The sequence below is a fragment of the Pongo abelii genome, chromosome 11, assembly GCF_028885655.2.
Source record: "Pongo abelii isolate AG06213 chromosome 11, NHGRI_mPonAbe1-v2.0_pri, whole genome shotgun sequence".
Classification (NCBI taxonomy): Eukaryota; Metazoa; Chordata; class Mammalia; order Primates; family Hominidae; genus Pongo; species Pongo abelii.
The window spans coordinates 68542260-68557331 of record NC_071996.2 but is presented as its reverse complement, the minus strand read 5'-3'; the positions used below and the strand labels follow the sequence as shown (position 1 = coordinate 68557331).

The 15072-nt window shown below is 31.4% G+C and overlaps 1 protein-coding gene across 5 annotated transcripts in view; it reads left to right on the top strand.

The window, feature by feature from the left end:
- The window catches only part of SCN1A (sodium voltage-gated channel alpha subunit 1), a 148812-nt gene that overhangs the window by 115327 nt on the left and 18413 nt on the right, over nucleotides 1–15072 (top strand). For all 5 annotated transcript variants that reach the window (XM_009237789.4, XM_009237791.4, XM_054549431.2 and 2 more), the window contains 4 exons: nucleotides 6688–6808; nucleotides 8545–8699; nucleotides 10188–10361; nucleotides 12608–12730. In XM_009237789.4, coding sequence (XP_009236064.1) covers nucleotides 6688–6808; nucleotides 8545–8699; nucleotides 10188–10361; nucleotides 12608–12730 — 573 coding nt within the window. The remainder of the gene's footprint in view (nucleotides 1–6687; nucleotides 6809–8544; nucleotides 8700–10187; nucleotides 10362–12607; nucleotides 12731–15072) is intronic.

Genomic DNA, 15072 nt, shown 5'->3' with positions numbered 1-15072 from the left:
TAACCCCACCCCCCACCCAGTTACTAGTGGTGTTGGTGACAAATTCTAAACTTTAAGAGCCTTTTTAAAATAATGGCTCTTTGCATTAGCTTAGTGCCAAGTTGTTTCATCTGAAATTGCTAAATCTTGCAGATTTTTTTCATTTTATCACTTTTTTTCCACTGAAATTCATGATACTAAATTCCACATAGTTTCCCCTATATTCACCACACATATTTTTTTCTTTCATTTAATATCCTCTTTTTAAATTTGGGTATGCATTTCCCCAAATTTTGATTCAATTATGGCTTTCCTATACATTTTCAAAATTTTTTAAATTTTCATTTATGTATTTATTTATTTTAGAAATGGGATCCAGCTATAATGCTGAAATTGTTCCCAAACTTGTAAGTTCAAGCAATTCTCCTGCCTCAGCCTCTCAAGTAGTTGGGACTATAGGGAGTTTTCCAATCTTTTAAATAATATTTTAATCAAATTTTTTCATGTATCATGCATAAATTAGATGAAAGTGGAACTTCCCTGCTCGAATTAAAGCCTTTAGCCACTTAAGGCTGGAGTGAGATCTCTGGAAAACATTGGCTGGAAACACCTCTTCTGTAATATTAGTAGGACAGATGCCTTTCATTGCAACATACATACTGAATGTTGGTATAGTTGTTGATTGAAATTTAGCTGTACAATTTATTATCTGCAGATGATAGACTTTCTCTAAGTTCTAAAGTACATTAAAGACTAAGCATATAGCATTTTAGAAATAATTTATACAAATTATGTGTTTAAGCTTAATGCCTTTCTTGTTTTTATAAACTTACTATCATCTTTGAAAAGGTCTGGATGACTTTTATATTAATGTTTTTATTTATTTTAATCTATTGACTATGTAAAAGCTTTACTATTTGTTTAATTTAATTTTAATTTCTGTATTGTATTCCTTATTTAACATGCCAATCAAAACTCTTGTTGTTCCCCATGTTTTGGCTAAAAACAGTTTAGTTCAGTCACTTGTGAACTTATTTTATTTTGTTTGTTTTTCTTTCCTTTCTTACACGAATGCTCATTTATTTACATTATATATAAATTTCTAGAAAAAGCACTAACACTTCTCTCAGGTTATCATAATTTATCTAGAGTAATTCATTGACATAAGCCCCATTGCTTAGTGTTTAATCTTTCTAATAGTCACATGTCACTTTTTCTGATGTTATTATGATTTGAAAGTAGGGGAAAATTCTTCTTACTATTATGAGAATCAGGGTCTATCATAAGGGTTAGCCATGATGTGGCTTACCAGCCTCCCTTTGCAAAATGCTGACTTGGGAAGTAGAGCTTAAGCCAAATATGAATACCATTTTTTAAATCTAATTTTTAATCATATATTGTTCCTGAAAGATGTATACACTTCTCTGGACCCCAAACATTCAACTGCTCCATTTATTTACAAAATAAAAATGACATATAAAAATGTCACTTTAGGTGCCTTGTTCTAGCATGGGTTCATTGTTTGGAGTGCTACACCAATGCTTTAGCATGAGCTGCACTTGTAATTCATCATCTATTATTTCTGTTTAGTTTTTTTTTCCCCCAGAAGACAAATATCTTAACGAATCATATAAAGCAACCTGAATTTAGTATCTTCCCAGAAATTTATATTTGTAACTATTTAAAAAGTAATTATTCACACCTAATTTTATGGTTTTTTAATGTACATGTATCCATGTGGGGGATTTACCTGTATTACATTTATTCAATGATTCTGACTTAGTTTTTATAAATACAACACTTTTTAAATGCATTTTTCAAATTCTACAAGATTAAATTACACACTTACAGTATTTTAGAATAGTGTAAGTTGATTTGAAAATAAACATAACTTATTCTTGATAAGCATACTATTCAGCTGGTGAAAAGAGAAATGTGCAGATATCCTAGGCAGTAGCCAACTACCTGAGCAATTTTTACACATCAAGGTCATCAGTTATTGTATTTTACTGAGAAAACTGCAAGTGTCATTAATTTTGTAAGTCCATTAGAATGAAGAGAAGTTATAATAAAAAAGCAATATGTGCCCAAAGTAGTGCCTGTAAAGTGTTGAAAGGGGTTTAAATAAGAGAGCAATTATTACTCTTCCACAATGATGGGAGGAAAAATCACTATGACAAAAAGTCAGAGAACATTAAGAAGTTCACCTTGGGCCGGGCGCGGTGGATCACGCCTGTAATCCCAGCACTTTGGGAGGCCAAGACGGGTGGATCACAAGATCAGGAGATCGAGACCATCCTGGCTAACACAGTGAAACCCTGTCTCTACTAAAAATACAAAAAATTAGCCGGGCATGGTGGCGGGCGCCTGTAGTCCCAGCTACTTGGGAGGCTGAGGCAGGAGAGTGGCATGAGCCCAGGAGGCGGAGCTTGCAGTGAGCCGAGATTGCACCACTGCACTCCAGCCTGGACGACAGAGCGAGACTCCGTTTCAACAAAAAAAAAAGAAGTTCGCCTTGATTAACATACAGCTTCTATCTGTGAAAGACAAATTTGGAAGATTTGGTTGGAACTCTAAGTTGAAAACAAAAACTTCATCCATCACTAATATCTGAAACAGAGGTATTCATCTATTCACTCATTCACCAAATGTTTGTTAGTCATTCACCATACATAAACTAAGCTTTGTGGACCACAAAGGTCTAAGTCACATGAGGCTAGAATGAGGATGGCCATTTTTATTTATAGTTAAACAAAGAAAAGGTAACAAGAATAAACAGAAATTTCATAGGAATTTGGAATCTGGCTGAGCAAATAGTTATTTCAGAGATAAAACAAGGAAAACTGACTTTTGATTACTGCCAATGTTTGAAATAAGTAAAAGTAAAAAAAAAATTTGAGTCTGGGTGCTGAAAGAGTGATATTGCAGAATCAGGAATTTGGTTAAAGAAGTATGTTTAAGACTGTTTAAAAAGTCATTACTTAGATTGAGAGCATACTAAATTTGAGTATTATTAGGCACACCTCCACTTTCCTACAGTAGTTCAGACAGACTGTAGAACATACTTATATTGCTTAAAAAATGTTTTAAAATTAATTTGTAAACATGTAGACAATCACTTGTCTAGACCTGCGAACTTTCCAAGTGCAGATATTCCAATGGAATGCTAATAAGGGCATTTGATCATCTTTTAAATCACCTTAAAATTTCTGAAATATGGAGTGACTCCAAGCTCTATGCATTAAAAAAAGAAAGCACACTTAGAAGTATATCGTATCCATCCATTGTGACTATCTTTGGCTTTGCCATTAATGTTTTACAATTTGGAGAAGTAACACTATTCACCAATTCCTGGATCTACAGCCCACCCATGGTCCCAGTTTGTTTATAAAGTAGTCCTCATGAAATAGCAAAGTTATTCAGAAACATTTAACATATTTTAAATATAAGCTAATTTAGAGTTCATATTATCTTGTAATGTTCATACAATCATACAGTTCATACAATCTTATGTTATTAATATCCACTACATTCTTCTAGAGTTACCAATGTACTGTGAGTACTTACAAGCACTTGCTCATGTACTTAAAATTAGTAGTAACTTTTACTTTCCTAACATTTAGTAGACAGGGTAGAGTTCGTGTATGTCCAATTGCATGCCAACTCTTACACTGTTCAATTTTCCATTTTGATGTTATTCTCGTATTGTGTTACATCATCATTACACTATCTTGGTTGAGTAACTCAAAGGGATAAAGTAGGAATGGAAATCATATAAACTTAAAACTCAGCTTTTTTTGTGAATTGAGACTCTAATGCAAAAACATCAGAAAAACTATAAGTCTACATGTATTTTTAAAAAGTAATTCTGTAAGAGTGACCATCTTAAGTAAGCATCCTAAAAATAAATGTCTAAATAAGAAATATAAGATAAATATCTGAATATTAAAGCTTATTGAACTGTTGATCTATTTGTCTTCTTCAGAGAATGCCATTTTGAAAATGTGTCAAAAAGTAACATAAGGTCTTTTCGGTTCTTGTAATTTTCACAGAAAATAGTCACAACTTAGGTAAGTCAGATAAGTCTTTGTCTTAGAAAAAGTAAAAAACAATGCTTTAATTCATAAAATGAATAAGTGGTTTCACTTAAAGGCAGAATAAAAATCAATGCTTCAGAGGTATCATTAAAAGTAGTATTCCTCATAAGAAAACAAATATGGTTGGTAAGAAAGCAAAACTAGTTATTGGCAATACTTTATTATCACTGTATCAGTATACTTTAATATCATGCAATAACCATTGTAATCAAGGAAGAACAATTTTTATGTACATGTTCATGCCAGGATCTAATTCACCTTACAATTGGATAAAACACTTATGTGCAAAGAATCAGTCATTTATGTGTGGCACTTACATGAAGATTAATTACTCAGCAACTTTTTGTTCTGCTTATTACTGACAACCTATACTGATGAAGAGTAGATTTCTATGCTAATATTCTATTATTTTGTGAGTCTTGATATAGACTGGAAAACTATGTGGGGATCAGACCTAGCAGATAACAGTTATATATATAGAAGGTAGATTTGCTATTATAATTCTTTGTACCTGAATGCCTCTCCACACAAATTTATTCACAGGAAATAATATCCTTTCTAGTTCTTAATTAATTTTGGTGAAAATTGTTAAAATTCTCAAATTCCATTCTCTAATTGTTTCATGAAGAATGGGCATTTGCTTTTCTACAGTGAAGAACAATGGGTGATGAAATGTTGCTCACATGTTTTTTATAAAATATGTAATGAATTTCATTATGTCCCGGATAGTGCCAATCAAGGTCATTTTTAAAATATGAAGGCACTTGTTGAAGTGACAAGTCTCAGCCTAGGCCTATCACTTTATGGCCAAATGATGAATCTGTGTAATGTTGAGGATAAGACATAAGAATTTCTTCAGAAGATCATGTGATGTTATGAGTAGTTTGATAGACTGTGACTAACGCCTGCCACTAGGTGATTCTCTTCGTTTGTCAGAGGAAGAAACCAATGACTTATTCCTGGATATGTTTTTAATTCAGTGCAAATGCTAGAACAGAACACAAAGATAGTCAAAGCTAAATGCAACCCAAAAGTAGATTATAATCTATTTACTACTGTCTATCATGTTGAACAATCAACTTTTCAGCTTCTGAGCATAGTATGCAGGCCTGTTTAATATGTGTTAGAATGTTGAAATTAGTCTTCAGTGAGAAATATTTTGTAATTTCAACGATCATCTTCAACCTGAATTCACAGAGCTATGACAGAGCTACATGCCATTATAGGTCCTAATTTTCTGTAATTGTCAGGTAAGTTTTTCTATTTTAAGAAATTAAAAGGAAAGGAAAGAAGGCAACTAGATATGGACCCAGACATATAAGCTATCCTTCAAGCAAATACAAATATTTTGGTGAAACTTTTTCTGAAATATCAACACTCTCCTATGTATGTGAAATTCATATTAATAATTTTAATATTGTGTTTAATTTTTACTATTTACAATATTGCGATAACGGGTTGAATGGCTTGTTGCTGTGTGCACTTAAATGCCTATTGTCGGGTCTACATAAGCCTAAAGTTTGGAAAATACTGTACTAGATTTGATACTCCAATAAGGATAATAGATATTTCAGTTATCAGTGAATACTCAGCTGGTAGCATATTGTTGGTGTTCAAAAAATATTAGTTGAATAAATTAATGAATCAATTACACTTGCCAAAAACTTATAAGCCAGTTTGCTGGTCTTCAGAAAGAGTGTCATGAGTTTTTCCTATCTTAATATGTTAGTTAATCTTTTCTATTATCTCTGCCATCTTTGTCTTCCGAAACTCTAGAAAGAGAAATGTGTATCCCATCACTATTGTCAAAATATGAAGGATATTGTTATTGTTGTTGTTGTTTAACTAGATTTTGTTCTTTCAGCTTCACATGGCATATTAACATAAACATGATTTGTCAGAGGAAACTGAATTTTCCCACACAATATTTATCTCATTTTACAACACTTCAGGCTCTAAAATATTTGCCAGAAATTGAAGATGTCTATTTAATATCTCTAAGATTGTTTATTGATGTAATTTTTGACATTTTATAACAATTTCTCTCCAAACGAGCACGTTTATAGTAAATAACTCTGAACACCTTAACCATGAATCTTAGTAACATGAGTGAAAATAACAGGTAGTATTTGTACACACAGGTAAGACATTGTTAAAGAAATATGTAAAGTCAAACATTAAACTGCAGAATAACCTAACGACATTATTTTCTTCTAAGGTAAGGTTTCTCTTTCTCTCCTGTTCCTTTTCCCTTACTCTCTTGTTCTTTTTCCCTTTCTCTTCCTCCTTTTTCTCTTCCTCCCTTTTCTCTTCCCTCTGTCCCTTGATTCTCTAATCCACAGGGCAGTGTTTTGCTCAGTACATGTGACTGATGGCCTTTTGTAACCTCATAACATAGCAATCTGATTTCATGTTTACATTGTGAATTATGGTAAAAGGGTTAGCATAGACAATGATTTTCTTATTTCTTCCTCTTATTCAATCTCTTTCTCTAAAAATATCTCTACCTCAAGAAGAATAAAAAACAAATTCATAGTAATAATCCTTTCTTGACAGGCAATTTATTACCAAAATTAAAGGACTTTACTTTCTATATCCATCTCACTTACAGAAACTGAATGAAAGCAGTAGCTCATCAGAAGGTAGCACTGTGGACATCGGCGCACCTGCAGAAGAACAGCCCGTAGTGGAACCTGAAGAAACCCTTGAACCGGAAGCTTGTTTCACTGAAGGTAAAGAAAAGAATCCTAATGTTAATCTTTCATTTGGAGTGCAGCTTGTTTAGCTGTTGGTCAGCTAAAATAAATCACATATAATAAAATGGCACTTTGTAATAGATATAATTCAATTACCTCTAATATGCTGACAGACAAAATACTTAAAGTCTAGTGTTGTGCTTTGATTATATCTGCCCAATATGTGGAAGAGATTAAGAACATGGAGGAAAAATGTTTTAATACCATCAAAACTTCTATTTTTAAATTAAGTAGTGATTTCACAATAAGTTGGCATCTTAGACACTAGTGAAAATGATCCTACACAGAATTTGCCTAAAAAGTAACTTTCTGACTGCTAAAACTAAATGGATTGCTAGTGCTAAATTGTGTTTCTTTAATAAAAACATCAGTTTCCAATAATTGTTGGATGAAATGGGGAATAAATACTGCCCTTGAAACTCTATACCTAAACAGTCACTAGTTGAGCCTGGTGCAGTATGGGCAATAGATAGAAGAGAGATGTTTTTCCTACAACTAATATTTCCTGTGGTCTGATATCCCTGGGAATTTGAGGTTTGGAAATATGCATACTTTCTATTTGATGTTATTTTTTTCATAGGCCTAGTATACCTTCAGTCTTCTTCTATTCCCTATACAAATCATGCATGTCACTTAATGTCCTTTTCAAAATTACCCTCATCTGACCATGGTGGAACAGCAGCTTGTTCCTCTGAATGGCTGTAACAAATATTTCCATTTAATTTACCTGAGAACATATATTATCCTACAAAAACTCTTTCTTTTTGAACTGTTATATGTTGCTTTACTATCTTTTTTCTCTTTTTTTCCTCCATTCCTTCACTCCTTAGTTCCTTCTTTCCTCCTTCCCTTCTTTTCTTCCTCTTTTTCTCCATTCATTCCCTTTCTCCTTTTTCTTCAAACGTATCTTTCCCTCCTTTTTTCATTCCCTTTCTCCTTTTTCTTCAAACGTATCTTTCCTTCCTTTTTTTTCTTTTTTTTTTTTTTTTTTTTGCCTTGGAGCAGGGATCCTGTATTTATACCTTTTTTTTTTTTTAAACCAGATTTTTTTTGGTAAGGTTCTTGGGAGTAAGGTACATGTTCTATGCCTTTTTGTGTGTGCTTACAATGGTACTCAGAAGTACCTGTTGATTTCATTTAGACTAAGTGAAAGCAGTGTGTGAGGAAGGCAATGACAAGTCAAAGCCAAACCATACAAATTAGATTTTAGTGAACTAAATTAATTATGCAAATTACATAAGACCTTCTAGGCACATCACAAAAACTCCTAAATGGTAACAAATGCAGCATTGTTGAAAGAGATCTACATTTTTACTCTATATCCTTTATAAAAGGGAAGTTTTCTGCTTATCATTATTAATGTCCAATTTAAAGTTCTTTTCTGGAGTGACTTCAACAGAGTGCAACAGGATGATATGGTACAAGGAAAAGCTATCTCACATTTATTTGTAATTTACAAAGTTTCTCTTGGACAATAACACTGTGAGGCAGACAAAGCAAATACTGTCTGCTAGGGCACCATTTAAAGAGGCTGAATGTTTCCACAACTTCACACAGCTAATGAATGTGCTCTTACTATTCTAGGCTTAGAGAGCTATGCTAGCAAGATAAAGATGAGCATAGTAATAAAAAGACAAGACAAGGACATTGCTAAAGGATATTATGGAAGCAGAGATATTTTATCTACTTTTATTTCAACACTATTTCTGCAGGCTGTGTACAAAGATTCAAGTGTTGTCAAATCAATGTGGAAGAAGGCAGAGGAAAACAATGGTGGAACTTGAGAAGGACGTGTTTCCGAATAGTTGAACATAACTGGTTTGAGACCTTCATTGTTTTCATGATTCTCCTTAGTAGTGGTGCTCTGGTGAGTGAGCTTAAGAAAAGGTGATACAGCACTAATTTTTAGAACATTCTAATACTGATGACTTATTAATCCTTTCTGTTTCATTGTCTTAGTATCCAATGCATTTTTAATTATCCCACCTTGTATCTTCTAGACTATAGATTTACTCTATAACTCTGTATTTCTGGATTTACTTTTACTATGTATGTAAATATAATTTTAAGAAGCTAATAATTAATTTTTGCTTATTATTAAATAGCCCAGAAAGTGTAGCCCTTCAGCTTATTCATTAACACCAAAGGACGTGAATATTCAATTACTAATTATTTAATAAAAAAAAAGTTATTGGAAGCCCTGGGATGGGAATATATATTCTCTGAGTTCTGATAAATTTTGTTTCTAAATAGTATTTATTATTATTATCTTTTGATGAACAGTAGTAAGTCCTTAGGGACCACTTCTCTGTCTTTTTCCAATTGTGTGCTCACTATTTTTGTGCTACTCAGGAAATAATGAAAGTTGGTAACAATAAATATTGGGCAGCATGCCCAAGAGATTCATTTAAGGATGGGTTTATCTTTATAACAACGTGTTCATTTCATCAGAATAAATTTACTGTTATAGGAAAATTATTTATAAAAATATAAATAAAACATACAGATAGCATTTTAGGGAAACACTAACACAAAGGAAATACCATAGAAAGAAAAAGAGAGAGAAAGAGAGAGAAACAGAGTTTGCCTGATTGAAATGCAACTGTGTTATAGTTTCTTTAACTTTTTATAATTCTAACACAGACATATATTTACCTGTAATTTTTCTGAAGAAAGAAATATTTTCTACATGCTACTTTAGAAGTCTTTCACCGTTGAAAGGAATGCATACTTAGAAGTGAAACATCAAGAGGTTCATAATAGAAGAATATATATTAGAATCTAAATGAAAAGTAATTTCATTTAATCATTGTCACGCTGTATGTCTGTTGAGAAACAAACTATTAAAAAGTAACAAACAACAACAAAAAAGCAGATGAACCCAACTATTCAGTCAAATTGGAGACTGCGAAGATCAATCACAATTTCTGCTTTACAAAAGCATAAGCTTTCATTATTTCTTCAACCTCCTTTCTATAGCAAAAAAAAAAAAAAAAAAAAAAAAAAAAAGCCAATAGAAGGAAGCAAAATAAATGAAACAAAAGGAATATATAACTTCAAGTTGGGATGGCCACATCAGGATACAACATCAGGAACTATTTGCTAAGTCAAATTAATTCATTGGAATCATACTTTTCTTTTTCTTCCACCAATAGTCTTTCCCCTATTTATTTCACCAATAGTCTCTAATAAGTAAAAGACCTTTGAGTGGAAAAAAAAAAAGTAACAGTAACTACTGTTTCTCTGCCCTCCTATTCCAATGAAATGTCATATGCATATATGATTAGATTTTTAAAATAGCTTATAGAGTATAATTATTTTTGAAAGCTAATAATGTGTAACATTTTCTTTATAGGCATTTGAAGATATATATATTGATCAGCGAAAGACGATTAAGACGATGTTGGAATATGCTGACAAGGTTTTCACTTACATTTTCATTCTGGAAATGCTTCTAAAATGGGTGGCATATGGCTATCAAACATATTTCACCAATGCCTGGTGTTGGCTGGACTTCTTAATTGTTGATGTAGGTATCATTCCTATTTTTGTCTCTGTTCAAGGTAGCTTGTCTTATGTATATTCAAATTCTACAATAGTGAGTCTCAGACCACTATGTTATGTTGACAGACTATAATAACCACTAAACGCATATACTCAATGAGAGTGTCATTTCTGAAAGACAAGGGCTAATTTAATTCTGATTTAAAATAGCATTGGGGGATGGAATCTACGGTAGTTCTCTAGTTATCTGAGAAAGCTAAAGAAAAAACAACACATCAGCAGTTTGTAGGGAAAGTAGTGAAACAGGGAACTTAAAAGGTATGTTGCTTAAATCCTTTATGTTGTGAGTCAGACAGACTCAAGTTTGTATCCCAGGACCATCACTTGTTGACTTTGTGCCACTGAGTTAGTTCCTTGGCCCCAAACTCTTGACCCCAAACTTGTACAGTATTAAAGGCAATCAATAAAAACAGTGATACTGTTGGGTGCTACAGTCATTTAAAAAAATTCTCTTTGATTTACTCAAACTTTTTAAAGAGTAGATTTAAATAGTAGATTATATGGATTATGACTTCATTATAGGGAGTAAGGTATGCAGAGTGTAGGGAAAGATAAGTCTACTTTATGCAGCAGTGAAAGTTTTCCTAGAATGTAAATCTAGTTTACATTCTAGGGCAAGCCCAAACAGCCCTTTGTAGAATTTGTATCCCCAATGATTAATACTGCATTTACTGAAAACAAGTGACTGACTTCAAGATGTGTTAAAGTTAAGCATCATGTTTTCTATTATCAAGTTGGCAAAGTTTCAGCTTTAGAAAGCTATAGCAAAACTATCCTGACTTCATATTGAGTAGTTTTACCCCAAAAAGATACTAACCCAGCAAGACTATGAGGGTTTCTTGTGGAAAGTGTTTCTTGAGCTAAGAATCATGCATGCATCATATCTCCTTGATTCTGAACAAAGGCAAAGCTAAGCTATTTGAAAAACTTAACAATGTTACTGTGAAATGAGCCAATTGAGAGAAATCTCAAAGGAAGAATTGCTTTATCACATCAATAAGGGAGAAAGTTTCTAATATTGAGGTTTCAAGCATTAGAAGTTACATTATATTTCAATTTCAGAATTGTTTACACTATAATTTAAATCTAAATGTAATTTAACCCTTTAAAACTTCCTGAGGTTTTTTTTCTATTATGTTTATTACACATCAGCTTTTTGGTGGAAGTTTTTTAGTGTCATTTTTGAAACATTTTAAGAAAATAATTTTATAGAGAATTTTGTAGTTTGTAACAATAATTCTGTTCTAATTCTTTAATGAAGATCAGTATAGCACTCTATAAAAAGACTAATTACAGCACATCTCAAATAATGTAAGAAGTATATTAAATATGATACAATTAATACATTTTAAAAAAGAAAAGTTTACAAAAATAGTGTCCAGTATATGTGGAATTGTCCAATACTAGCCTCTTTCTAGCCAAATAAATTGTAATCTTCCTTGAATACAAAGTTTTGGTAAATTCCTTATTTAGAGAATTAGAGACATAAGATTTTTCCTTTAGTCATGTATATTACCTACAAATGAATACAAATGAAGTAAATTTATTGCTGTGTGTATTTGGTAAATATTCATTCATTGGCCATTTGGGGCCAGATATCATGGCAGAAGCCATAAATTAGTATAAAAAATTTTTAGGAAGTTTTGTAATGGAATTTCTTTCTAAGTTACTTATGTAAGAATAAACAAGTGAAAATGCAAGGTATTACCAAGACAAAATATCACCTTCAAAAGTGATGTGGTTCATTAATTTCTGAGAATACCAATTATGATCAGTTGAATATACTGATGCACGGTAGAAACTTCTTGCTTTTTTTAGTACAACAGCAGTTTTTGTATTTTATAACTAGCTACAAGAAAAGCCTTAAATTCAACAGCAACTTAATAAAATAAAGGAAGAATAGCCAATGAATTTTTTTCCACCTTGATTCCTTCTTTTCTTTTACTAACTTTTACTTTTTTTTCTAATTATTCAGTTGATAAATTATATGACATTTAAGGATTTTTTTTCAACTAGCTTTTAATTAATGTCCAAAAATTACATCCTTTACATCAAACTGAAAATATTTAATTTTTTAAAGGTTTACTGAAAATGTCTGAACATTTATCTTCTGAATAATTATAAGCAAAAATTATACTTGTTATATTATACAGCAACTACACATTGAATGATAATTCTATTTATTAACTGTTATTATTTTTGTGTGTGCAGGTTTCATTGGTCAGTTTAACAGCAAATGCCTTGGGTTACTCAGAACTTGGAGCCATCAAATCTCTCAGGACACTAAGAGCTCTGAGACCTCTAAGAGCCTTATCTCGATTTGAAGGGATGAGGGTAAGAAAAATGAAAGAACCTGAAGTATTGCATATAGCCAAAATTAAACTAAATTAAATTTAGAAAAAGGAAAATCCATGCATGCAAAAGGAATGGCAAATTCTTGCAAAATTGCTACTTTATTGTTTTATCTGTTGCATATTTACTTCTAGGTGATATGCAAGAGAAATAGGCCTCTCTTGAAATGATATAATATCATTTATCTGCTGTGCTTATTTAAATGACTTTATTTCCTAATCCATCTTGGGAGTTTCCTTACAAATCTATATACAAAAAAAAGCAGATGCATTATTAAAGTACTATGTGTAATGATATAATAGTAATCTAAAGTAAATTCTATATCAGGTACTTATTCTTTGTGATGATATACTGTACTTAATGAGTTTTCCTGAAAATAATGTGAATCACACATGTGCCTAAGTATGAGTGTTAAGAAAAAAATGAAAGGAGTTGTTAAAACTTTTGTCTGTATAATGCCAAAGTTTGCATTATTTGAATATATTCAAGGTTAGATGGTTAGATATTAAGTGTTGACTGAATTTATGAAAGTAGTAATACTAACTTAAAGATTACATACAAATCCACATCATTTTTATAACAATAAAGTAAAACACTTATAATGAACAGAAAATATAATTTTGACTCATTACTATAGGTAATTTATAAATTAACCTTAACTTGCATCTTATTGGTCAGAGTCACACAAAATGTTATTTTATCCTTTTTAAAGACCCAATAATCATTTTCCATCATTCATAACAGATTAGAAATTTTGCCATTATAGACTTGTTATTTTCCATGCCTTTTTTTAAAGCATTAGTTTATAGATGTATAATATAAAAAATTAGTTCTGCTTTTTTAAAAAAAATTATTATCAAAACAAAACACTGAATTGCGTGATTCCAATAGGAAAACATTGCTCTTTCACCTCCTAAGGTTTAGTTACTTTTATGGAAACTAAGCTGTATTGCAGACTTCCATTTGCACTTTGTAGATTGTTTATAGCCTTATGTTCTCTTATCAAATCTTATTATAAATGTCACTTTGTAAGAACGTAGGACTTGTCTTCGATTTCCCTAACATATATGAAAACTTTGTCCTCATTATCAACAACTCAATATAATACAAGTAGTCCTCTTTTATTTCTCACAGAGAGCCTCAAATTTTCACCAAAATGTTATCAGAAATTTTCTCTGGGGTATATAAAAATTAAGTCTGTTTTCCAATTAAATGTCACTTTGTTTTGTTTCAGACTGGCAGTTTCAGTTCTGGAGAAAAAATGTCATTTCTGTACATTCTACTTGAAAACATGTTGCCTGAATCAAAATAATATATTTTATATGGCTTGTGAAATCTGAACAATGCTAAACATTTGAAAATATTATAAACCTTTTACATTTGACCATTTGGAAGTTTATTAAATTCATTGGTCAAGTGCTCAGATATCTCCATACATTACACTTCATTTCTATAAAAAAGTTGATCTTGTGGGTATACTTTTAATTTTCTCAGAAATAACCATATCTATAATTATTAATCATTAATGCCTTTTATATTAAAAGAGGTTAGCTTTTGAAACTTGGAGTTTTAGACATAAAATCCTTATAAATGCTGATAGTGATAAAACTAATAATTTAAATGGTCAGATTTATGAATATAGCTCTATTCCTCATAATGACAGCATACACACAGCACTAAAATGACTAATCTCTTCAATACCTGTTTGGCATTGTAGAGTCAAAATAACCTTATAATTGATTCTATTTTTTATACTTCTAGTGTTTGGATGTTTTACTTTGTAAAAATATAATCATGAATGATGGTGAGGTTGGATATAAGAATGATGATTATGATTGGGAAGTGAGATTTGAACATACTCAGAAACTCTCATTTAATTCTTTGCCCTAGCAGCATAAAATCACAATAGCTGCGTCAAAGCGTAACTCAGGCACTCATTTTATTTTTGTTGTTCTGTTACTTTTTCAAAGCATGTGCTTTTATGCAACATTACTGAATAAAGCATGTTGTACAGTGCTTGATAAGAAGTTAGAAAGTAACGAATAAATTATCATCACGTTGCACTTTGTGTTTTGCATGTTTTATGCACATTTCTGGCTGACAGCTTTTAAACATTTATTGTATTTCAAATTTCCAGTCCAAATTTTTCAACTTGTAAAATTAAACTGAGTGAATTGATGTCGTGAATATCTAGGGTAAAATAAAATTTGTGTTTAAATTTGTATTTTTAATTTCCTAACCTAGGAAATCTTAAATACCTTCTTTTTCAAAAGAACTCAAGTCTTAATGGATAGGGAAACAGACGGAGAGCATCATGAACAAAA